The sequence below is a fragment of the Antedon mediterranea genome, chromosome 10 (assembly GCF_964355755.1).
Source record: "Antedon mediterranea chromosome 10, ecAntMedi1.1, whole genome shotgun sequence".
NCBI lineage: Eukaryota > Metazoa > Echinodermata > Crinoidea > Comatulida > Antedonidae > Antedon > Antedon mediterranea.
In genome coordinates, this window is record NC_092679.1 from 23,731,692 (window position 1) to 23,759,065 (window position 27,374).

At 33.1% G+C, this 27,374-nt stretch overlaps 2 protein-coding genes across 5 annotated transcripts; both read right to left on the reverse strand.

Moving 5' to 3' along the window:
* Nucleotides 1-1,060: 1,060 nt before the first annotated feature.
* LOC140060193 (calpain-1 catalytic subunit-like) lies at nt 1,061-14,263 on the reverse strand. 4 transcript variants are annotated; one of them, XM_072106299.1, is made up of 18 exons: nt 14,002-14,263; nt 13,639-13,726; nt 13,262-13,511; nt 12,349-12,592; nt 11,590-11,684; nt 11,274-11,351; nt 10,805-10,965; nt 10,292-10,428; nt 9,453-9,658; nt 9,199-9,241; nt 8,507-8,572; nt 5,773-5,830; nt 5,540-5,598; nt 5,090-5,158; nt 4,505-4,583; nt 4,098-4,214; nt 3,523-3,581; nt 1,061-3,021 (listed from the first exon to the last, which is right to left on the reverse strand). In XM_072106299.1, exons 1-18 carry the CDS (start codon nt 14,197-14,199, stop codon nt 2,995-2,997), a joined length of 2,034 nt encoding a protein of 677 aa, XP_071962400.1. In that variant the 5' UTR covers nt 14,200-14,263; the 3' UTR covers nt 1,061-2,994. The 4 variants fall into 4 exon arrangements, with proteins under 4 accessions (XP_071962400.1, XP_071962403.1, XP_071962402.1 ...); XM_072106302.1 differs by lacking the exon at nt 13,639-13,726 and having other exon boundaries at nt 14,002-14,081; XM_072106301.1 differs by lacking the exon at nt 13,639-13,726 and having other exon boundaries at nt 13,262-13,579; nt 14,002-14,051.
* Nucleotides 14,264-15,635: 1,372 nt separating this feature from the next.
* Nucleotides 15,636-27,301, reverse strand: LOC140061333 (calpain-1 catalytic subunit-like). The gene is made up of 18 exons (XM_072107843.1): nt 27,104-27,301; nt 26,108-26,192; nt 25,513-25,762; nt 25,035-25,269; nt 24,252-24,346; nt 23,890-23,967; nt 23,397-23,557; nt 22,459-22,595; nt 21,667-21,872; nt 21,373-21,415; nt 20,700-20,765; nt 20,356-20,413; nt 20,123-20,181; nt 19,673-19,741; nt 19,105-19,183; nt 18,696-18,812; nt 18,114-18,172; nt 15,636-17,602 (listed from the first exon to the last, which is right to left on the reverse strand). Exons 1-18 carry the CDS (start codon nt 27,299-27,301, stop codon nt 17,576-17,578), a joined length of 2,022 nt encoding a protein of 673 aa, XP_071963944.1. The 3' UTR covers nt 15,636-17,575.
* Nucleotides 27,302-27,374: the final 73 nt, after the last annotated feature.

Genomic DNA, 27,374 nt, shown 5'->3' on the forward strand with positions numbered 1-27,374 from the left:
TAATTGTTATGTATTTATGCTCCCTGAATACGCTTTTATGGCAATAATATTTAATTGTTTATCTTCGTTCTTTAAAAAATGTACTGATAGTAATTGCAGTTAGTCCCATCGGAAACCAGCTTGCGATTTCAATACATACATTATTGAAAAAAATTAATGTTCAAAAATATTCTGTAAAATTACGTCATAGTTGGGCAAATGTCTTATCTTGCTTAACAATCTACAATTAGGTTTATCCAATTCGACATTTTAATATAATGCCGCTTTTGAATAATTCTATATGCATAACTTGTATTTATACATTTTGTAAACTTGAACTCCAGCCTAGTGAAACACGCAAAAATGTATAATTATCTTTCTAAGGGAGATAATGAGGTAGATATACTCTAATAGTATATTGTGTGTCGTGTATGTTTGAAGATGTAGGCATATAGTGTAGGACTTGTAACAACGAGGCAATGTAACTGTCAAAGAAGGATGAGTCTATTGGCGGTATCTACAAAAGAAGAAACAAGATGTTTGATACCCGCGATATCTAATCTTATTATGATCTCTCCTTATTATTTTGGACAAGACTAATTCCAGATTTAAGTAGTCGTCCTACCATTGTTTTAAATGATGTCTTCGTGTTTTGTTTGATCAACTGAAATAAGAATTCTGTTCCGTCATAACCGTATGTGATGCATGAAGATAAATGTAATTTTTCGGTTGACTTATGGAATTATATATACGAATGGTTTGATCGAAATTGCTATTGAATAAATTGAAAGAACGCTCATCATTTTTACCACCTTAGTTACCACAAAGGACTGCCTGAATAATATCATAGGAAAATATATAATATCTCTATGGTAATATCGATTTAAATATTAACAAAATATTGAACTAATTCTAGTAAGTAGTAGTAATCTAGTAAGTGAAATATTTTTAAATATTATAAAATCTTGGTTTGTTTATTTACCTATTGTTATTATTTTTTCGTCTTGTTATTGTTAAATATATAATGCAGGTTATTGTGTTCCAAATCATAAACAGACGGAGCATGCGCTCTCTCGAGGGTTTGCTGAAAAAAAGGTCAAAGTTCAATTCAATTCAATTCAAGAAACATTTATTGACCAACAATATTATATCATAACAATGGTTGGCATATAATATATATAGTCGAGAGACTACAAAAGACAAACATTTTTTAAATGAGAGTCACCTGAACAGCTAGAAAGCGGCAAAACGGCCAATATCACAAGGATTTGAAAGATGAACATCTTTTTACACAATTCTGTATAAACGCTAAACTTTACCTCCGACAGTTCGTACTGTGTCTGGTTAACGTTAATATAGCATGTTTTGTTGGCTTTATAACATACCTGATTGTATTCTTGCAGTGTGATTGGTCAATTACGCATCATGTGTTATTTAGCTTTTTGTAAGTATTTTGAGCATTTTGCCCGTCGACGTTTTTGACTCTGATCGAATTCGAACATCAACTTGTTGTGCACGCCGTCTATAACGGCTCAACTCAGCGTCCAAAGTTGAATGGCCTAGCTTCCCGAACTAGCATTCGTCAATGATTTACATTGAATATAGGCCTAAGTAGGTGTGTTATAAAATAAATAGTGCATTTTTTTATTTGGTCAACGGCGGATCTGGTCAATTTCGCCTAGATAAAATTTGAGTCGTCAGTTTTTCAACTCATGAATTATTTTCACCATCAAACTCATAAACAAGCTCTCCTATGATTGCCACATCTGCTTTATTCTGCTTTATCTGCATCACTTTTACAAAACATTCCCAATTATTGAGTTATAACTCAACGTGTTCAACCTTTTTTTTTGTACAAGAGTACTTTATGAATATGATTGAATGTCAGAATAACAATTATTTTCAAGACATCATCTGAGAAAGAAGTTATGCGATTGGAAAAACTTCATGCCGTAATTGCTAAATGAATTGTCAAATTCAGCTTATCCTCAGAGACCTAGATCAATTTATGAACGCATTTTACTTACAGATATTTTTACCATTGCGTGAATTTTAGTTATTTAGATAAATCACATATAAATGATATTTGTTTTATATTTCAAGCATTATGATATAGAACTTAGAAAGTTGATGGATGTCATATACCTCTATGATAAAATTAATTGAAAAACCATCCTAAATTAAATTGTCGCTTGTGATTGGTTAACTTGAGTCACGCAAAGCTTTTTTACCGATTTCCAATACAAAACTATTATACCATTGTTATTATTAGTGACGATTGACGTGTCCTGAAGTGTACCAAGAAGGCAAAAAAAAAAAACAACAGGCATACCACTCCATTGCAAATGGTATGGCCAAGTGGTGATCTGACGGTGAGTTATAAATTGTGTTACTTTAACGAGTTATTACATTAGACTATAAAGTTGTTGCTCTTAGTTAAGTCAATCCACACCCTGAATGCATAAAACAATAGAAATTTGACAAGTTTTTGTTCCATAGAATAATCATTTATGCTGTCTTTGATAAAAATGATTTTTTTTTAATCCAATCCAATGACTTCATGATAAATAAAAACAATAAAATCGTTGTAGTCAAGATATTATTACTCTTACTAATCATGACGTCATTTGATTGGACGTGTGAAAATATCATTTTCATCAAAGACAACATAGATGCTTATCCTATAGTTATAGGATGAAAATTTATAAAATTCTCATTTGTTTCAGGTATGAAAAATGCATATTTATCAATTTATCGTCGATCGTTGTCGTTCTAGTGTGTGAATGAGCATTAGGTCTACCCTTACCGGTTATTAAGTGTTTATTTGTAGACGTGCACTATACCGTATATCGATCAGATTAGTAGTGTTATAGTTTTAATAGTAGTTGTTGTAATACTCGCTGCACTTGGTTACGCCAGTAGTTCAGTACATAAGATGTAGAATTAAAATAAAAACTATGCTATATTTATTTATATATTCTGGTGTCTTAAACTTGCTGTTACTTCTTTCCGAGATTAAAGCTTGGCACATATTTCGAGCAACTGAAAAAAAAAATAAACATTTAACTGTACTTCCAGATCTTCCGAAAGCTACAGGTTAGTTTGATTCGACAAATATTCGAATAAGATTGTTTTCATTCATTTCATTAAATTTTTAATCGTTTGTATAGGCCATCGAACTGTATTACTGTAAAATTTACGGTTATTAATTTGGAAAATGTAAGTACATTAACAAAAAAAACTTTAAAATTTAACAGTTTTTTACAGGGTAAACCTACTGTACAGTTCATTCCAAGTTTTATATAATTAATTTAGATTTTGCAATGCATATACTTTAACACCAGATATTGACTACCTTTGAAACGACTATCTATAAGAATACATGTGTAAATTTATTTCTAATATTTTATTAAAAGTGTACACGTTATTGCTTAAAAAACCCCCAAACAACTATGCCTGTTTGAGAGCAATGCGTAAAGTATTAGTAATTATAAAGAACTTTAGAACCATTATATTATTCATTATTAGTCTAATATTACTTACGTCTTCAAGTGTAAATTCCAGAGATTTCTCATTTGTTCCACCGAGCTTTTCAAATTTTCCTGCATAGTAAAAATATGGTAGAATTTTGATGGATGAATGAGGATGGATGATGATGACGATGAGGAGGATGATGGATGGAATGATGATGAGGATGATGATGATAATTAATGGGTGATGGATGAATGATGATGGGTGGATGATTTATGGATGGATAATTGATGAAAGATGATGACGACGAAGAGGAAGATGATTAGAGAATTTGGTGCTTAGGATGATGAATGATGAGGATGATAGGTAAAAATTGATGAGGATGATGGATCAGGATGATGGATGTTGGTGGACGATGATTGATGATGATGATGATGATGACGAGATATAATGTAGGCCACTGGCAGAGTTCGTGCTTGATGGCTATGGCTTAGAGTCGAACCCAGGTAAGCAAGATATCTGATTCACACGGGCACTCTGGATCTTACAGTGTTACAACGCTTTTACACGGAATGTAAACACATTGTAAGATGTGTATAAAATGTGAATTTGTGTACAAAGAATAAGAGTTTGAATAGGCTACTTACTGATAACGTAGCGAATCTTTGAAACCATTAGGAAAAATTTGTCGTATGTAATCTTATTATCACTGCCAACGTACCGGCTCACTAGGTGCTGCAGTACAGCGTCACTGGTTTTAAGACCTGAAACAGAATCCGTTGAATAGTTTAAAAAATGGTTCTTCGTTTGCATTTAATAAACTGTAAATATTGCATAGTATTTAAATATATATGTACGTTCAAGACTGCCGCTTTTAAAAAAAGGCGTGTGTTCAAATAAATGTATATACAATAGTCATGTCGTACGAAAGGCATATCAAAGTCTTAATGAATGGTTGTATCCAATTAGAGGTTGAGGACTCGGTGATGAAGTGACGGGACGGGAGTTTAAAAAACCCGCGGCGCTCCTACCCACTGGTCACTACCGTAGATACCTGCTCGTGACAATGCATCTCGTAACTCGCTCACATCAAGAGTTTTGCTTTCGTCCTTATCAGCTCGAAGAAACATCATCTGAAATCAGAAACTAAGTCTAAACATTTAGACGATGCGCTAGCCATAATCACGTAGGCCTAAGGTCTAAAGCGAAGCTAAGTTCGAATGGATGTAGCCATTTAAACTTGCCAACTTTGTATTGGTAATGTTTTACAACAAAATGGAGTTGACTCAGTCAAATCCGTCTCATATGCCACTGAGTAATATTAAAATGAATATGATTTTTTACTTGGCGAAATAAAATGTTGTCAATTATAGTAGGCATCTACTTGCTTTGTTTGCCTGTTTATTTGTACGATATTGTTTAAGTTATTGTCCTGTATAATTGTTGACGTTAATAGATATCATACCTATTAGGAAAATTGATATATTGGTAAATTATTATATTGATAAATCATTATATTGATATCTCCAGTTACCCGTATCTTAGCCGAAATATTTAATAGCCTGCCCTCTGTCGCTCTACATTTTGCCAAGTGTTGTATTTCGCTGTATCTATTATTATATTAGTTATTGGTACTTACATCACAGTAAAATGACCATGCTCCAATAGCAATGCCTTCATTGACAGAAAGTTTCCGAGAATCGTCTTCCTATAGTTTTAAGCTTAAGGAATTTAGACAAAAAACTTGCACTTCTTTACCGTATACCATCAATAGATCTTATAGATCTAGGCCTAAGTCTCCATCCATGTTCAGTTCAAGATAAAATAATTCATTATTGACATGACCAGAAACATACAGGAAGGGTAGCATACACTTTTTGGCGCTCTCAATGTTATTTATTTCTAGAGACAATATGTTAAATCGTGAAATATGTTAACCATTTTGATCAGAGCATGAATTTCTTCCCATTTGATGATGGTAGACGATGATGGTGCCCACATTGGTTACAGGGAAGCCTGATCCGAATCATCCCAGTTTCTTATTTTACATTTCAAATATTTTTGGAAAACTTTTTTAACAAAAGGATACGTCAAACAGTGAGGCAATAGCTGCCGACGTCTCATGTGATATATCAGAAGGAATGATATCTATAAGAAATAATATTTTTTATTACATTACAATTTATTATTATTATCTAGACATAGACAGATGATCATTAGAAACTGTCGAATATAATTATGCCAAATATGACTTCACTTTAAATGTTACATAATACATAATAAAGAATTTATTGTGGTGGCGTACTGAGACATATAACATACTTTCTTGTTTCCAACGTACAAAGAAGTTATCCAGTTCTGAGTTGTCCATCAACCCGTCCTGTAAGATGTAATTGGGTTTAACTGTTTACGGCTGGAATACTGCATGAACACAGCATCTTCATACCATTTATAAAATTTGCTAACATTTACGTATCATTTTTTTATAATGTCTATCTTACAACTTTATTAAATCATACTTGATTTGTGGAACCCTTTCTCTGCTTTCAAGATGTAATGCTTTGTAAATGTTTATATTTTATATAACAATAAATCAATTTAAAGCCAGAGTTAATGGATCTAAGGCAAATTAATATTCAATTCAATTCAATTCAAAGCAACATTTATTTTCTCCTTTCATATACAAAATAGATTTCAGTGATCAATAAATATGTAAACAAAATTCGAAAGAAGAAGGTACACGCCCAGAAAGATGAAAAACACATCTTGTGGAGGACGTACCTATTACAGACACAGACAATGAAAATTTATAAAATAAAAAAAATATAAAAATAAAAAAAAAAATAAATAAAAAATTGACCGAGGAAAAGTTAATATTTGGCAATAAGGTGACTTTTAAGTTTAGATAAAAATGATTTACTAGAAAGAGAGTTTAAGATGGGGAGTGGCAGATCGTTCCAAAAAGTGGGTCCGGAATACCTAATGTTGTGTTGAAAGTGGTTGGTTTTATGGGTTGGAATATGTAATTTTGAACAAATACGGGTATTATGATAATGAATTGAAGAATTTGGAGTGAACATGGAGCACAGATGTTTGGGAAGGTTGGAATTAATAGAAGAAAAGATGAACGAGCCTTGTTGGGTTAGATTGATATCGGAGACTTTGAGAAGATTAAGCTTTGAAAAAAGATGAGATGAATGAGACAGGGGTGGGGCGCCAGATATAACCCTGATGGCCTTTTTTTGAAGAGTTTGAAGTTTTTTAATACTGGAAGGATAAGAGTTGCACCAGACAATATTGCAATAGTTAAGATAAGGCAGGATGAGGGAGCAGTACAGGATACGAAGAATGTTAGGGGGTGAAAAAGAAGAAAGTCTAGTGATGATGCCAAGACTTTTTGAAATTTTATTCTCAACAAAATTGATGTGATTTTTTCCATGAAAGTCGACTGTCAAGATGAACTCCTTAAAATGTAGCAGATTGGACTGAGGGAATATCATGATTGTTAATAGAAATGTTATAGTTTGCAGTATCAATGTTTTTAATTTTCTGAGGGGTTCCAAACAGGATGAAGTTACATTTTTTTGTGGTTAAGAGAAAGTTTGTTAGCTGAAAAGTATTGAGACATGAGGGTCAGATTGGTATTAACAGTATTAAATAAGGTTTGAATATCAGGGTCAGAGTAATAAACAGTGGTGTCGTCAGCATATAGAAAAAAATTAAGAATTGCAGAAGAAAGATATATATCATTAATATATAGAATAAATAGGAGGGGGCCAAGAAGAGAGCCCTGGGGAACACCACAAGTAACAGGGTTGAAGTTGGAGACAGAATTAGAATACTTGGTACATTGGAAACGATTGGTAAGGTAACTTTTGAAAAGATCATATGCGGGCCCTCTAATTCCATAGTGGGATAGTTTAAATAAAACTATGTTGTGGTCTATTGTATCGAATGCCTTTGACAAATCTATAAAAACGCCGATGGCTAGATGGCCACTTTCAAATGCGTCAACAATTTTGTTTGTTAAGTCAATGAGAGCCATGGGTGTGTTGTGACCTTTTCTAAAGCCATATTGATTTTTGTGAAGAATGTTTTGAGATAAATGAAAATGTACGATCGTAGATTACCCTTTCTAAAGCTTTAGAGAAAATAGAGAGGACAGAGATGGGGCGATAGTTAGAGAAATCAGATTTGTTTCCAGATTTGTAGATAGGGGTAACGCGCGCAAACTTCATCCTGTCTGGGAAAACACCCTTTAATAAAGCAAGATTAAAAATATGGGTAAGTGGAAAAGAAATGAGATCGGCAATATGTTTGATGGGCTTGGTTTGGAAATCATCAATACCGGGTGATTTGTTGTTTTTAAAGGTAGAAATGATTTTAAAAACTTCGGCCTCATTGACTGGAGTAAAGAATATTGAGTTAGGGGTAGGGTTGGGTAAAAAGTCTTTAAATGATCTGTTACTATTGGGAATTTTATTAGCAAGTGAAGGGCCGATTTCAGAAAAATATTTGTTAAAGGCATTTGAAATTATATTGGAATCATTAGTCAACTCACCTTGAAAATTGAAAGTATTTGTATGTGTATTATTTGATTTATTGAGCAGGGAATTAATTGATTTCCAAGTTGCCTTAATATCATTTTTGTGTTTGAGAAACGTTTTGTGAAAATGATTTTTTTTTGCAGCTTTAATTGTAGTATTTAATTTATTACGGAATTGTTTAAAGGCTGTTTCATTTTTTTGGGTGGGACAATGGATAAATTTAGAGTACAGTTTATGTTTGTGTTTAATTGAATTAAGTAGGCCATTAGACATCCATGACTTTAATTTATTATTTTTTTTTTCGTTTTTGAGGAGAGGAAAGTGTTTATCATATATTGATTTTAATATAAGTTCAAAGTGTGAATAAGCCTTATTTGGGTCATCAGTGTTAATAACATCAGTCCAATGTTGGGTGGAAATTTCAAGACGAAAGTTTGCCAGTGAAGTAAGGTTAAATTTTCTAAAAGTATAGTTTTTATTTGGCATTCCTTATGCCACTACTGACTTACCTCTCCAGCATATTCTTCAAAGACTGATTGAATGATTTCAACCATCATTGGGTCAAGCGTTTTATTCTAAAATAAAGTAAAACATTGTATATCTATATAATTACGATCTAGTATAGCAACAATGCTGCTGCTGTGATTGGTGGGTTCCTCTTCTTGTGTTTTATTTTTGTTTCTGTTTATTTGTCTGAATACAGGGTTCTCTGGGAGAACAGTCTTTAACTAAAGAGGTCCCCAGTAAAAAGAAGAAATAAATAAAAGAAAAATAAAGACATGTTGAATTATACAACTACAAGTATTCACGGATGTTACTGTTTTGTATAGTATTATGACCACCAATGCATTTGGCCGTTTTGTAAACCTGATGTGTATTCTTCAATTGTATATAGGCAAATACCATAATTTGTATAATAGATCATAGACAAATTCTTAAAAACATGCTAATGTTTTACTCTAATTTTTACTGAATTGAAAATAATAAATGTAACGAACATGATTGTGATACGGTATCACGAAACTTTCCTAATGCTCAGTCTACACTATCAAACTAGTTTGACAACAAAGTGTGATGTGACCAAATATGATATCATTATATCCATTTATGTGCACATCACATTTGTTTTTGTCAAATAAAGCTTGATAGTGCAGATAAAGCTTAACACAAAAGACACAAATACTTTTTAGAATACACCTACCTCTGATAACGTTGAAGTGTAAAACGATGTGCTGTTTGCCGATCTAAAAAAATATGAATACTCAAATCAAGCTAGATTTTTTTTAGGTTTCCGTTATAAATGCATTTACGGATATAGAAACTACCAAAATACTGTACATAATTGTGAACTATTTCTTGTAGATATGCAAAAAATCTGTAGACCATTAATTTTGTAGATTATTACAAATTACATTGATGTTTTAGTTAATAATGAGTACAATACCGTATACTTACTTGGTCTTTGAAAAAGCTCTGCAAAAGAAACGCAAAAGGAACGGATATTCTTTGTCCTTTTCAAACGTTGAAGGAATGATGACGTAATTACCCGGACCAAGATCCATGAACAGAGCAGCTTCTCGTATTCCTCGTTTGTGTTCAAATGAGTGTAGTGGTTTGCTTGCTTGTATGAACTCCATATCCACTGGACATCCATTTTCTGTCTGTGAGTTAAAAACTATTAGTGTAACTAATAATAAAGAGGGTACAACAACAGAATATTACGAAGAAAAAAATTAGAAGATGTATAAAAAATGGAAAAGAATGAATGAATAAAGGTGTTAACCACGAAAGATTTAAAAAAAATTGTAATTGTAACTATTTTAATTTTTTGCTATTTAATCTGAATATTGCTTTCTGTAGCGCTTTGACCATATTTGGTGGAAAAGTGACCACAAGTATTTAATGTTCATCTGAAACATGCTCCAGCTGAAACAGTACAATTCCGGCACTAGTAAAGGCCAACCAATTTCATTGATCTACCTAGTTTCTCACATTTTGGATTTCCAGTAATTAACCTAAAGGTATTTATGTAGTTAAAGGATCTCAATGGAAATAAGATAATACGCCTTTTGGGATATCCTGGAAAGTATGTCATAAATGTGTTTATTTGTAACTTATGTTATCACTTTGTATGTATGATTATAATTTCCTGATAAATACAAATCAAATCATGTTGGTAATGTCAAAACAATGAATGAATATTAATCAAAATGGTGTGTCACGATCAAATTAATTCGTGAATCATTAAAACTAAATTCAGTAACTATTTTTAAGACAATTTAGAAAAAAATTACTTTGTACATATCAAACCCGAGATCAGAGTCTTCCCACCCGGATTCTTCTCTGTCTTTGCCAACTGCCATCAGAGAGACAACCACTAAATCACCATTATTGTCAACTTGTATGTTGTACTGGGGGTTCTTGTGGAAATCTAAGGAAAGAGAGTGCAGTAGTATAATTTGCTTGTTACACACGAAACACAATCATGCAGGGCACTTTGAAGAACTCATCTGTTTTTAGAAGATAACAATCGTAGAAGATTTTTTTTAATTTCCATTTTTAATGGTTTAGTTAGATTGTAAATTGAAACGAATTTAAGAAGATGTGATTTCGCGCTAGAGAGTGAGTCAACCGCTAATTGTAGGCCTACGGTTTGATGAAGATGTAATTTTTTGAAAATGTAATTGCACACCAGAGATCCTTGGGTAATGCCCAACTATTGGAGGAGATGAAATTACATAGAGGTGAGTTTCTTTGTAATTTTACTACCAATTTTTTGATATTGTATCTTTTTATTTGTTGCATACTTTCTTTATTATTTTCATAACGTCCCATAGCAGTTGAACCTTTTTGCCATTTATTCAAATGTTCAGTCACGTGCCATTTCACATCTTTGTCAGACAGCTCTGGTGGGATGTGAAGAATTCTCAGCTCGTTGAATCTGTGCAGGATGTCTTTGAGAACCATCCTTAAATAAATGAAGCAAATGAATTTTTTAATGCGCTGTTAAAATATTGGGGATGAGGTCAATATAATCATGGTCGCATGCGTCTAAATTTTAATTCTCAGTCGGCACGGTTAGTGCCATAGACAATAATTGGTTTCTATTGCGTGTGCTCGGTCCGTGCGACAAATCCACTATCTTGTTTTCTATTCGTTTGCCAATACAAAGCATTACATAGACGCACGGTCAACCGAGCCGATGGATATAATGATATAGCACGACCGATAGTCTATTCCTAGTTTAGCTTCGGTTGAGTACAGTGGCTCACTTACCAGAAATCACCATCGAGCTCACTTTTTATACCAAACTTTTTCATGGTATCTTTATCCAAAGATTTCATTTCTTCTGACCTAAGATGTTAATGTAAATTGTTACGTTGTAATATGAATTGTTTTCGTTCATAAACAAAAAAATTAATAAAATTAATTGTACCTGACGTAACTTTATGACGATAACTCGTAACGAAAACTAGACGGTACAATAGTAGGCCTAAACTATTCCAAAAGGGACTAAAAAAGAGATTTTTTAATTATGCAAACAACCAAAGGTTTGTATGTAGGCCTCTCTTGTGAGCAATATATTTCTTACTTGTCACCCCATGGTCCAGTCCATTCACAGCGTTCTGTGCTTAGAATTCTGATGATACTTGCAGAGTTCATTTTACCATTGTTGTCATACGTTACCTAAAAGTTCACAATAAGATAAGAAATGAAAGGATTTTTGACTTATCGGTGTTGTAATATACAACTAATAAATAAATTATGACAACAAAAAAACAATTTCATGAGGTGAAAGATGAAAGCATATATTTTCAGAAGGCGAATGAAATTATTTTGATATATTGAACGAACATTATTTGTTTATAACAGACCATTCAAAATGAGACAGCGTTCACATTTTTAACATTGAAATAGAACAATTAGGCGGCGCACACAGCCATATAATAATAATTGATCGAACGTGATCAGTCAACAACAGCCTGTGGGTGCACTGTGGAACTAAAATGAACGCGCAAAACGAAATGCAGTAGCCGCATAATAATATAACGAAATCGCACTCTCGATTACGAAATTAGAAGTTAAATAGAATATTATTATTTATCTTTCAATCAAATTAAAATGGTCGATACGTTCTTATTGCATCATTATGATATCTATTGCTGCGTTGTATGATTGAAAACAGGAACACATCAAAATACCTAGGTAGCTTTAAATAAAACGTTATTTGAAATCATTGAAGTTACCAAATCTTGTAATTGAAAGTTGAGTTAAATGTAGAATTAACATATATCGTATTAAAAAGACGTGTAAAGGTTAATACAAAAGTTAATGTAAATTATAAACCCACGTGTTTTACACTTCCAGATAGAATGTACATGCTCTGTAGTTGAAGACCGCACAAATCAAGATTCTCGTCATTTAAAAGGCCGGTCACAAGTGATCCAGTTTTTCTCCACATCATCAACTTGGAACGAAGTATAGCCTCTGTGAAGTCAGACATATCTACTCTCTCAACAGTACCACCAGATAGATCAATCAAAGCTTCAGGGATATCAAATGTACAATCCATCGCCTCGTAACGTAATAAAAGCCTTCATTATAAAACAAAAACAAAATATGTTGTTTGTTTGTTAGTTTGTTAATAGGATGGATAGTCAGCAGTGTCCTTTTCACTCGAGCTACTGTGAAAACTACTCAGTTCTCATAATATGAGAGCTTTTCAAAGTGCTGGAGAATGGAGCAGTGACAAGGGTTTTCCTGCGCTATCTTCAGATTGAATTTTGTTATTTTAAGAATGTTTCTCTTTGTTGGTGTAAACTATTTGTATTAGGTGCTATAAGACTATCATTATCAAATTAGCAAACTACTATTCTGTTCCCCTTAAAAAGCACGATCCATGTCAACATGTATGAGCATGGATACAATTATTCATGGTAGACCTAGTTTCCCAAAAGCTTAATTTTGATTTAAGGAGTGTAAGTTGAGATGGAATTGAAGTTTTGAAGAATATACGGTAATTGTGATTATAACTGTACCCTTAGGCTTCACAACGTTGTTTCTAAAATCTAAAGTAGTTACACGTTTTGATACTGCAGAAGTTGGAATATGCATTGTCTTTGGTAGAGGGAGGTAATCATGATAAAAATGATCATAAACAGATACGATTCTTTTCAAAGTGTTTAAACATTTAGGACTTTATTATTTTATCTCGGGTATTGTTGTGATGGTGACTTGCAGTAAAAGTGTAAAAGAACACTTACTTTGCCAATGCCTTTTCCATGAGAGGAGCCCAGAATTCATCTTTTGATTGGCAGCGACTGAACATCAGTTTACCATCCAGTGTTGGCAGTTGATCGTCAATGACAATTTCATACCAGGATCCAAATCTCCAAAATCTGAATCTAAAGATGCCTTTATAGTCGTCTTTGAACGACTGTTCTGGACAGACGTAGTTGAGTACGGACGGAACAAGCGTCATCCCTGCCAATGCATTCATGAATGACGCGTTTGCTGTAGGAAAATTGAGTGAACTCAAACGTTACAGTGTAGTTTGTTGCAAAGCGTTTCGCCTCCATTGCCTATTAATTGTAAAAGAACTTTATACTGAATTTATAAATTAAAGACGCCAAAGTCTTACCAAGGCCCTCGTCTCTGGCTAAAATAACCTCATTAAAGGATGCTCCATCTTTAAAAAAGAAGGGTTCCTGCTTGCCTTCTAAGATTTCCTAAGAGAAAACACGGTTTTGTCAGTTTATTTTTGGATGGAATCCAAATGTTAGGCCTAGTTAAAAGGCAGCAGATTGAAATTTTCTAGCTAGCTTCTATGCCCTAGGCCGTTGCAAATAAACATTGTGTGGGTTCCATGGAGTAGTTACTTCCATATAGTTACCGCCTTAATAAATTATGGCGAATAATATTGCATACCCATGAATATGCCTAGTACAATTGATAATGTTAGTTATTGTAAGTAGTACTATTTATATTGAATAGAAACGCTTACTTTTGGACGTAGCCACCTGATGTCATTTCGCCTCTCGTATAAGTCAAACAAATATGTATCTTCTTTAATGAATATAGACTCGTTACATGCCTTAAAACATGGATCTTTGAATAGGTTGTCCCTATTGTACTGACTATCTTCTATCAGATCGGCGTAGTTTTGGCCACAAATTGTGTTTAATTTGATGGACTTAGCCATGTCTCAATAGACTTATAATCCAAAATGAATCGTAATATCAGATGAGAGCAGCTTTAATACTGAACAAACCACCACATCATTACAATAAAAGCTATTGTATTTTCATTGGGTTATTATGATTGTGTGACGTCAAACAATAAGTTCAATTTTAATGGTACATCATAAGCAGTAACTTATATATGTAACCAATATACCGTAAGAAAAGACATATTGGAATTTAATTATGGAATAACAATAGTACTGCATATTATCATTAGGGGCAGTTTAAAGAGATTATTCTAAGGATAGCAATTTTCTATAACGCTACCATTTGTGTGTGTACTGTAAATTTAGATTTATTTTTATTACAAAATAAAAAGGTTTTCAATTTAACATATGCATTTAATTGTTATGTATTTATGCTCCCTGAATACGCTTTTATGGCAATAATATTTAATTGTTTATCTTCGTTCTTTAAAAAATGTACTGATAGTAATTGCAGTTAGTCCCATCGGAAACCAGCTTGCGATTTCAATACATACATTATTGAAAAAAATTAATGTTCAAAAATATTCTGTAAAACTACGTCATAGTTGGGCAAATGTCTTATCTTGCTTAACAATCTACAATTAGGTTTATCCAATTCGACATTTTAATATAATGCCGCTTTTGAATAATTCTATATGCATAACTTGTATTTATACATTTTGTAAACTTGAACTCCAGCCTAGTGAAACACGCAAAAATGTATAATTATCTTTCTAAGGGAGATAATGAGGTAGATATACTCTAATAGTATATTGTGTGTCGTGTATGTTTGAAGATGTAGGCATATAGTGTAGGACTTGTAACAACGAGGCAATGTAACTGTCAAAGAAGGATGAGTCTATTGGCGGTATCTACAAAAGAAGAAACAAGATGTTTGATACCCGCGATATCTAATCTTATTATGATCTCTCCTTATTATTTTGGACAAGACTAATTCCAGATTTAAGTAGTCGTCCTACCATTGTTTTAAATGATGTCTTCGTGTTTTGTTTGATCAACTGAAATAAGAATTCTGTTCCGTCATAACCGTATGTGATGCATGAAGATAAATGTAATTTTTCGGTTGACTTATGGAATTATATATACGAATGGTTTGATCGAAATTGCTATTGAATAAATTGAAAGAACGCTCATCATTTTTACCACCTTAGTTACCACAAAGGACTGCCTGAATAATATCATAGGAAAATATATAATATCTCTATGGTAATATCGATTTAAATATTAACAAAATATTGAACTAATTCTAGTAAGTAGTAGTAATCTAGTAAGTGAAATATTTTTAAATATTATAAAATCTTGGTTTGTTTATTTACCTATTGTTATTATTTTTTCGTCTTGTTATTGTTAAATATATAATGCAGGTTATTGTGTTCCAAATCATAAACAGACGGAGCATGCGCTCTCTCGAGGGTTTGCTGAAAAAAAGGTCAAAGTTCAATTCAATTCAATTCAAGAAACATTTATTGACCAACAATATTATATCATAACAATGGTTGGCATATAATATATATAGTCGAGAGACTACAAAAGACAAACATTTTTTAAATGAGAGTCACCTGAACAGCTAGAAAGCGGCAAAACGGCCAATATCACAAGGATTTGAAAGATGAACATCTTTTTACACAATTCTGTATAAACGCTAAACTTTACCTCCGACAGTTCGTACTGTGTCTGGTTAACGTTAATATAGCATGTTTTGTTGGCTTTATAACATACCTGATTGTATTCTTGCAGTGTGATTGGTCAATTACGCATCATGTGTTATTTAGCTTTTTGTAAGTATTTTGAGCATTTTGCCCGTCGACGTTTTTGACTCTGATCGAATTCGAACATCAACTTGTTGTGCACGCCGTCTATAACGGCTCAACTCAGCGTCCAAAGTTGAATGGCCTAGCTTCCCGAACTAGCATTCGTCAATGATTTACATTGAATATAGGCCTAAGTAGGTGTGTTATAAAATAAATAGTGCATTTTTTTATTTGGTCAACGGCGGATCTGGTCAATTTCGCCTAGATAAAATTTGAGTCGTCAGTTTTTCAACTCATGAATTATTTTCACCATCAAACTCATAAACAAGCTCTCCTATGATTGCCACATCTGCTTTATTCTGCTTTATCTGCATCACTTTTACAAAACATTCCCAATTATTGAGTTATAACTCAACGTGTTCAACCTTTTTTTTTGTACAAGAGTACTTTATGAATATGATTGAATGTCAGAATAACAATTATTTTCAAGACATCATCTGAGAAAGAAGTTATGCGATTGGAAAAACTTCATGCCGTAATGCTAAATGAATTGTCAAATTCAGCTTATCCTCAGAGACCTAGATCAATTTATGAACGCATTTTACTTACAGATATTTTTACCATTGCGTGAATTTTAGTTATTTAGATAAATCACATATAAATGATATTTGTTTTATATTTCAAGCATTGTGATATAGAACTTAGAAAGTTGATGGATGTCATATACCTCTATGATAAAATTAATTGAAAAACCATCCTAAATTAAATTGTCGCTTGTGATTGGTTAACTTGAGTCACGCAAAGCTTTTTTACCGATTTCCAATACAAAACTATTATACCATTGTTATTATTAGTGACGATTGACGTGTCCTGAAGTGTACCAAGAAGGCAAAAAAAAAAAACAACAGGCATACCACTCCATTGCAAATGGTATGGCCAAGTGGTGATCTGACAGTGAGTTATAAATTGTGTTACTTTAACGAGTTATTACATTAGACTATAAAGTTGTTGCTCTTAGTTAAGTCAATCCACACCCTGAATGCATAAAACAATAGAAATTAGACAAGTTTTTGTTCCATAGAATAATCATTTATGCTGTCTTTGATAAAAATGATTTTTTTTTTAATCCAATCCAATGACTTCATGATAAATAAAAACAATAAAATCGTTGTAGTCAAGATATTATTACTCTTACTAATCATGACGTCATTTGATTGGACGTGTGAAAATATCATTTTCATCAAAGACAACATAGATGCTTATCCTATAGTTATAGGATGAAAATTTATAAAATTCTCATTTGTTTCAGGTATGAAAAATGCATATTTATCAATTTATCGTCGATCGTTGTCGTTCTAGTGTGTGAATGAGCATTAGGTCTACCCTTACCGGTTATTAAGTGTTTATTTGTAGACGTGCACTATACCGTATATCGATCAGATTAGTAGTGTTATAGTTTTAATAGTAGTTGTTGTAATACTCGCTGCACTTGGTTACGCCAGTAGTTCAGTACATAAGATGTAGAATTAAAATAAAAACTATGCTATATTTATTTATATATTCTGGTGTCTTAAACTTGCTGTTACTTCTTTCCGAGATTAAAGCTTGGCACATATTTCGAGCAACTGAAAAAAAGAATAAACATTTTACTGTACTTCCAGATCTTCCGAAAGCTACAAGTTAGTTTGATTCGACAAATATTCGAATAAGATTGTTTTCATTCATTTCATTAAATTTTGAATTTTTAATCGTTTGTATAGGCCATACGAACTGTATTACTGTAAAATTTACGGTTATTAATTTGGAAAATGTAAGAAGTACATTAACAAAAAAAACTTTAAAATTTAACAGTTTTTTACAGGGTAAACCTACTGTACAGTTCATTTCAAGTTTTATATAATTAATTTAGATTGCAATGCATATACTTTAACACCAGTTATTGACTACCTTTGAAACGACTATCTATAAGAATACATGTGTATATTTATTTCTAATATTTTATTAAAAGTGTACACGTTATTGCTTAAAAAAACCCCAAAACAACTATGCCTGTTTGAGAGCAATGCGTAAAGTATTAGTTATTATAAAGAACTTTAGAACCATTATATTATTCATTATTAGTCTAATATTACTTACGTCTTCAAGTGTAAATTCCAGAGATTTCTCATTTGTTCCACCGAGCTTTTCAAATTTTCCTGCATAGTAAAAAGATGGTAGAATTTTGATGGATGAATGAGGATGGATGGATGATGATGACGATGAGGAGGATGATGGATGGAATGATGATGAGGATGATGATGATAATTAATGGGTGATGGATGAATGATGATGGGTGGATGATTTATGGATGGTTAATGATGATGAAAGATGATGACGACGAAGAGGAAGATGATTAGAGAATTTGGTGCTTAGGATGATGAATGATGAGGATGATAGGTGACAATTGATGAGGATGATGGATCAGGATGATGGATGTTGGTGGACGATGATTGATGATGATGATGATGATGACGAGATATAATGTAGGCCACTGGCAGAGTTCGTGCTTGATGGCTATGGCTTAGAGTCGAACCCAGGTAAGCAAGATATCTGATTCACACGGGCACTCTGGATCTTACAGTGTTACAACGCTTTTACACGGAATGTAAACACATTTGTAAGATGTGTATAAAATGTGAATTTGTGTAAAAAGAGTAAGAGTTTGAATAGGCTACTTACTGATAACGTAGCGAATCTTTGAAACCATTAGGAAAAATTCGTCGTATGTAATCTTATTATCACTGCCAACGTACCGGCTCACTAGGTGCTGCAGTACAGCGTCACTGGTTTTAAGACCTGAAACAGAATCCGTTGAATAGTTTAAAAAATGGTTCTTCGTTTGCATTTAATAAACTGTAAATATTGCATAGTATTTAAATATATATGTACGTTCAAGACTGCCGCTTTTAAAAAAAGGCGTGTGTTCAAATAAATGTATATACAATTATTAGTCATGTCGTACGAAAGGCATATCAAAGTCTTAATGAATGGTTGTATCCAATTAGAGGTTGAGGACTCGGTGATGAAGTGACGGGACGGGAGTTTAAAAAAACCCGCGCTCCTACCCACTGGTCACTACCGTAGATACCTGCTCGTGACAATGCATCTCGTAACTCGCTCACATCAAGAGTTTTGCTTTCGTCCTTATCAGCTCGAAGAAACATCATCTGAAATCAGAAACAAAGTCTAAACATTTAGACGATGCGCTAGCCATAATCACGTAGGCCTAAGGTCTAAAGCGAAGCTAAGTTCGAATGGATGTATCCATTTAAACTTGCCAACTTTGTATTGGTAATGTTTTACAACAAAATGGAGTTGACTCAGTCAAATCCGTCTCATATGCCACTGAGTAATATTAAATGAATATGATTTTTTACTTGGCGAAATAAAATGTTGTCAATTATAGTAGGCATCTACTTGCTTTGTTTGCCTGTTTAGTTGTACGATATTGTTTAAGTTATTGTCCTGTATAATTGTTGACGTTAATAGATATCATACCTATCAGGAAAATTGATATATTGGTAAATTATTATATTGATATCTCCAGTTACCCGTATCTTAGCCGAAATATTTAATAGCCTGCCCTCTGTCGCTCTACATTTTGCCAAGTGTTGTATTTCGCTGTATCTATTATTATATTAATTATTGGTACTTACATCACAGTAAAATGACCATGCTCCAATAGCAATGCCTTCATTGACAGAAAGTTTCCGAGAATCGTCTTCCTATAGTTTTAAGCTTAAGGAATTTAGACAAAAAACTTGCACTTCTTTACCGTATACCATCAATAGATCTTATAGATGTAGGCCTAAGTCTCCATCCATGTTCAGTTCAAGATAAAATAATTCATTATTGACATGACCAGAAACATACAGGAAGGGTAGCATACACTTTTTGGCGCTCTCAATGTTATTTATTTCTAGAGACAATATGTTAAATCGTGAAATATGTTAACCATTTTGATCAGAGCATGAATTTCTTTCCATTTGATGATGGTAGACGATGATGGTGCCCACATTGGTTACAGGGAAGCCTGATCCGAATCATCCCAGTTTCCTATTTTACATTTCAAATATTTTTGCAAAACTTTGTTAACAAAAGGATACGTCAAACAGTGAGGCAATAGCTGCCGACGTCTCATGTGATATGTCAGAAGGAATGATATCTATAAGAAATAATATTTTTTATTACATTACAATTTATTATTATTATCTAGACATAGACAGATGATCATTAGAAACTGTCGAATATAATTATGCCAAATATGACTTCACTTTAAATGTTACATAATACATAATAAAGAATTTATTGTGGTGGCGTACTGAGACATATAACATACTTTCTTGTTTCCAACGTACAAAGAAGTTATCCAGTTCTGAGTTGTCCATCAACCCGTCCTGTAAGATGTAATTGGGTTTAACTGTTTACGGCTGGAATGCATTATACTGCATGAACACAGCATCTTCATACCATTTATCAAATTTGCTAACATTTACGTATCATTTTTTTATAATGTCTATCTTACAACTTTATTAAATCATACTTGATTTGTGGAACCCTTTCTCTGCTTTCAAGATGTAATGCTTTGTAAATGTTTATATTTTATATAACAATAAATCAATTTAAAGCCAGAGTTAATGGATCTAAGGCAAATTAATATTCCTTATGCCACTACTGACTTACCTCTCCAGCATATTCTTCAAAGACTGATTGAATGATTTCAACCATCATTGGGTCAAGCGTTTTATTCTAAAATAAAGTAAAACATTGTATATATTATAATTACGATCTAGTATAGCAACAATGCTGCTGCTGTGATTGGTGGGTTGCTCTTCTTGTGTTTTATTTTTGTTTCTGTTTATTTGTCTGAATACAGGGTTCTCTGGGAGAACAGTCTTTAACTAAAGAGGTCCCCAGTAAAAATAAGAAATACATAAAAGAAAAATAAAGACAGATAATCAGGGATGTTACTGTTTTGAATAGTATTATGACCAATGCATTTGGCCGTTTTGTAAACCTGACCTGTATTCTTCAATTGTATATAGGCAATAGGCAAATACCGTAATTTGTATAATAGATTATAGACACATGATATTGTTTTTACTCTGATCTTTAGTGAATTAAAAAATAATAAATGTAACGAACATGATTGTGATACGGTATCACGAAACTTTCCTAATGCTCAGTCTACACTATCAAACTAGTTTGACAACAAAGTGTGATGTGACCAAATATGGTAGTGATATGACATTTTTACATCCGGTGCACTTCACATTTGTTTTTGCCACATAAAGTTTGATAGTGCAGAAAAAGATTGACACAAAAGACACAAATACTTTTTTTAGAATACACCTACCTCTGATAACGTTGAAGTGTAAAACGATGTGCTGTTTGCCGATCTAAAATTATATTAATACTCAAAGGTATAAATGCTCAAATCAAGCTAGATTTTTTCGAGGTTTCCGTTATAAATGCATTTACGGATATAGAAACTACCAAAAACTGTACATAATTGTGAAATATTTCTAGTAGATATGCAAAAAAATAAAAATCTGCGAAAGATAATGCATTTAATCTGCAGACCATTTGTAGAGTATTACAAATTACATTGATGTTTTAGTTAACAATGAGTACAATACCGTATACTTACTTGGTCTTTGAAAAAGCTCTGCAAAAGAAACGCAAAAGGAACGGAAATGCTTTGTCTTTTTCAAACGTTGAAGGAATGATGACGTAATTACCCGGACCAAGATCCATGAACAGAGCAGCTTCTCGTATTCCTAGTTTGTGTTCAAATGAATGTAGTGGTTTGCTTGTTTGAATGAACTCCATATCCACTGGACATCCATCTTCTGTCTGTGAGTTAAAAACTATTATTGTAACTAAGAGGGTACAACAACAGAATATTTCGAAGGAAAGATATTACAAGAGGTATAAAAAATTGAATTGAAAGAATGAATAAAGGTGTTAACCACGAAAGATTAAAAAAAAATGTAATTGTAAATATTTGTATTTTTGGCTGGGCTAGCCATAAATGCTTCTCATTTACAATTTCACTGCGCATTTCTGTAGCGCTTTGACCACATTTGGTGGAAAAGTGACCACAAGTATTTAATGTTCATCTGAAATATGCTCCAGCTGAAACAGTACAATTCCGGCGCTAGTAAAGGCAAACCAATTCCATTGATCTACTGAGTTTCTCAAATTTTCGATTTCCAATAACTAAACCTAAAGGTATTTATGTACGTAGTTAAAGGATCTCAATGGAAATAAGATAATACGCTTTTTGGGATATCCTGGAAATGTATGATGATGATTTCCTAATAAATACAAATCAAATCATGTCGGTAATATCAAAACAATGAATGAATCTTAATCAAAATAGTGTGTCATGGTCAAATTAATTCGGGAATCATTAAAACTAAATTTTAGAAAAAATTACTTTATACACATCAAACCCGAGATTAGAGTCTTCCCACCAGGATTCTTCTCTGTCTTTGCCAACTGCCATCAGAGAGACAACCACCAAATCACCATTATTGTCAACTTTTATGTTGTACTGGGGGTTCTTGTGGAAATCTAAGGAAAGAGAGTGCAGTGGTATCATTTAACGGTTGCTTGTTACACACTTGGTGTACACGAAACACATGCAGGGCACTTCAGTGGCAGTTTGAAGAACTCGCCTGTTTCTAGAAGATAAGGAAAGAGAGTGCAGTGGTATCATTTAACGGTTGCTTGTTACACACTTGGTGCACACAAAACACATGCAGGGCACTTCAGTGGCAGTTTGAAGAACTCGCCTGTTTCTAGAATAACAATCGTAGAATTTTTTTTTAGTTTCTATTTTTAATGGTTTATTTAGATTGTAAATTGAGACGAATTTGAGATGTGATTTCCGGCTAGAGAGTGAGTCACTGCTAATTGTAGGCCTAGTGATTTCAGAGAGGTGAATCCCTGGGTAGTTTTAGTCTACTGCTGGAGGAAGATGTGATTGCAAAGAGGTGAATCCATGGGTAATTTTAGTCTACTGCTGGAGGAAGATGTGATTGCAAAAAGGTGAATCCATGGGTAATTTTAGTCTACTGCTGGAGGGAGATGTGATTGCAAAAAGATGAATCCATGGGTAATTTTAGTCTACTGCTGGAGGAAGATGTCATTGCAGAAAGGTGAATCCATGGGTAATTTTAGTCTACTGCTGGAGGGAGATGTCATTGCAGAAAGGTGAATCCATGGGTAATTTTAGTCTACTGCTGGAGGAAGATGTCATTGCAGAAAGGTGAATCCATGGGTAATTTTAATCTACTGCTGGAGGGAGATGTCATTGCAGAGAGGTGAGTCTCTCCAATTTTTTGATATTGTATCTCTTTATTTGTTGCATACTTTCTTTATTATTTTCATAACGTCCCATAGCAGTTGAACCTTTTTGCCATTTATTCAAATGTTCAGTCACGTGCCATTTCACATCTCTGTCAGACAGCTCTGGCGGGATGTGAAGAATTCTCAGCTCGTTGAATCTGTGCATGATGTCTTTGAGATCCATCCTTAAATGAATGAAGCAAATGAATTTTGTTAATGCGCTGTTAAAATATTGGGGATGAGGTCAACGGCGTGCAAGTTCAATAGACATGGCCGCATGCGTCTAAATAATTCTCAATTGGCATGGTTGGCTGTGCCATACCCATAGATAATAATTGAATTCAATGCTATTGCGTGTGCTTGGTTCGTGCGACAAATTTACTATCTTGTTTTCTAGTCGTTTTTCAATACAAAGCATTGCATAGACGCACGGTCAACCGTGCCGATGGATAATGATATAGCACGGCCGATAGTCTATTCCTAGTTTAGCTTCGGTTGAGTACAGTGGCTCACTTACCAGAAATCACCATCAACCTCACTTTTTATACCAAACTTTTTCTTGGTATCTTCATCCAAAGATTTCATTTCTTCTGACCTAAGATGTTAATGTAAATTGTTACGTTGTAATATGATTTTTTTCGTTCTTAAACAAAAAAAAATAATAAAATTAATTGTACCTGACGTAACTGTATGACGATAACTCGTAACGAAAACTAGTTTTCAAATATGCAGTATATATCTTAGCGGAACAAGGTACAGTACGGTACAGTAGTAGGCCTAACACTATTCCAAAAGGAACTAAAAAAGAGATTTTCAAATTATGCAAACATTCAGAGGTTAGTATAAGTAGGCCTCTCTTGTGAGCAATATATTTCTTACTTGTCACCCCATGGTCCAGTCCATTCAGAGCGTTCTGTGCTTAGAATTCTGATGATACTTGCAGAGTTCATTTTACCATTGTTGTCATACGTTACCTAAAGGTTCACAATAAGATAAGAAATGAAAGGATTTTTGGCTTATCAGTGTTGTAATATATTAATAACTAACTAACTAACTAATAAATACATTGTGACTACAAAAAACAATTTCATGAGGTGAAAGATGAAAGCATATATTTTCAGAAGGCGAATGAAATTATTTTGATACATTGAACGAACATTATTTGTTTATAACAGACCATTCAAAATAAGACAACGTTCACATTTTTAACATTGAAATAGAACAATTAGGCGGCGCACACAGCCATATAATAATAATTGATCGAACGTGATCAGTCAACAACAGCCTGTGGGTGCACTGTGGAACAAAAATGAACGCGCAAAACGAAATGCAGTATCCGCATAATAATATAACGAAATGACGAAATTAGGAGTTAAACAGAATATTATTATTTATCTTTCAATCAAATGAAAATGTTCTATACGTTCTTATTGCATCATTATGATATTTATTGCTGCGTTGTATGATTGAAAACACACAACAGGGACACATCAAACAAACATCTAGGTAGGTTTAAATAAAACGTTATTTGAAATCATTAAGTTACCAATCTGGTAATAGAAAGTTGAGTTAAATGAAGAATTAGGATATATCGTATTAAAACGATGTCTACTGGTTAATAAAAAGTTAATCTTATGTAGATTATAAACCCACGTGTTTTACACTTCCAGATAGAATGTACAGGCTCTGTAGTTGAAGACCACACAAATCAAGATTTTCATAATTTAAAAAGCCGGTCACAAGTGATCCAGTTTTTCTCCACATCATCAACTTGGAACGAAGTATAGCCTCTGTGAAGTCAGAAATATCTACTCTCTCAACAGTACCACCAGATAGATCAATCAATGCTTCAGGGATTTCAAATGTACAATCCATCGCTTCGTAACGTAATAAAAGCCTTCATTATACAAAAAAAAAAATATTTTTTTAATAGGATGGATAGTCAGAGAGTGTTTTCACTCGAGCTACTGTTTCAGTTTCAGATTTTTCTTTCACACATAAATATAATACAATACACACATTTTTCTTTTTTTAGATATAAATGATAAAAAATGTGTGTGGAGATTGCATTAAGCCAATTTGGCTTTAGGTCTGAACCTCCTGATGGTGACTTGCAGTAAAAGTGTAAAAGAACACTTACTTTGCCAATGCCTTTTCCATGAGAGGAGCCCAGAATTCATCTTTTGATTGGCAGCGACTGAACATCAATTTACCGTTCAGTGTTGGCAGTCGATCGTCAATGACAACTTCATACCACTTTCCAAATCTCCAGAATCTGAATCTAAAGATGCCTTTGTAGTTGTGTTTGAACGACTGTTCTGGACAGACGTAGTTGAGTACGGACGGAATAAGCGTCATCCCTGCCAATGCGTTCATAAATGCTGAATTTACTGTAGGAAACAATTTAACAGAGAATGGTTTAAATGATGGAAGATGATACAGTACTTAAAGATGTCTTTATGATAACCGAGTGTTCTTGACAGACAAAGTTTAGTATGAACAAAATATGCGTCAACCATGCTAAATGCGTTCATAAATGACGCGTTTACTGTAGGAAATAATTTAACATAATGACATAATTACATTACATTAGACATTTAATAATGGCGCTCTTAGAATGAACCAGGGCATAATGACAGCGATTTTTGTGGGAAAGAAGATAGCAGAAGAAGATGCGAATAATGTTTGGTAAATATATTTTCTTTAACTTTGAATAATCTTTTTTATAAACTCACCAAGACTTCCAACTTCTTTTACAATGACTTCATTAAACGATGCCCCATCTTTGAAAAAGAAAGGTTGCTTGCCTCTTAAGATTTCCTATTAAACAATAATTTATCAATGTGTATTTGGTTCTAAATGTATGCCCCATCTCAGAAGAGAGACTTTATCTACAAAATCAAATAAAAGGAATGGAAATGTTTTTGTCAAAATACGAACGGATTATTCAAAGTAACTTTTTGTGCTACAAGAAGTTACTTTGAATAATCCGTTAGTATTATGACGTGCTTTTATTTCTTGTGCTTCAAGAAGTTACTTTGAATAATCCGTTCGTATTTTGACGTGCTTTTATTTTTTGTGCTACAAGAAGTTACTTTGAATAATCCGTTCGTATTTTGACGTGCTTTTATTTTTTGTGCTACAAAAAGTTACTTTGAATAATCCGTTCGTATTTTGACGTGCTTTTATTTTTTGTGCTACAAGAAGTTACTTTGAATAATCCGTTCGTATTTTGACGTGCTTTTATTTTTTGTGCTACAAGAAGTTACTTTGAATAATCCGTTCGTATTTTGACGTGCTTTTATTTTTTGTGCTGCAAGAAGTTACCTTATGTACGAATTTATTATACCGATATTTAAATTAGATAATTCAGTTGACTTTACTTACTTGGAAGTGGAGCGAATAATTGCTGTAACAAGAAGATGAGCCCCTTTTTGTATTTATATATAAATTGTATATAATTAGTTAGGTTATTTTCATACATTTATTTATGGTAACCATACAAATATTTTGCCGATTATTTTTTAATTTGAAGGTCTCGAGAGAAATTGTCAAAATAGTAACAGTAAGGCCCTGTCTACACTATCAAACTCTATGTGACAAAAACATATATGGACATGATGATGTCATATCACTACCATATTTAAGCATATTACTACCATAATTGGGCACATCACACTTTTATTGTTAAAGTTTGATAGTGTAGACAGAGCTTTAAACAATTAACTTACATGTGGGCGTAACCACCTGATGTCATTTCGCCTCTCGTAGAATTTCAACAAAGTTGAATCTTCTTTAATGAATATAGACTCGTTACATGCCTTAAAACATGGATCTTTGAATAGGTTGTCCCTATTGTACTGACTATCTTCTATCAGATCGGCGTAGTTTTGGCCACAAATTGTGTTTAATTTGATGGACTTAGCCATGTCTCAATAGACTTATAATCCAAAATGAATCGTAATATCAGATGAGAGCAGCTTTAATACTGAACAAACCACC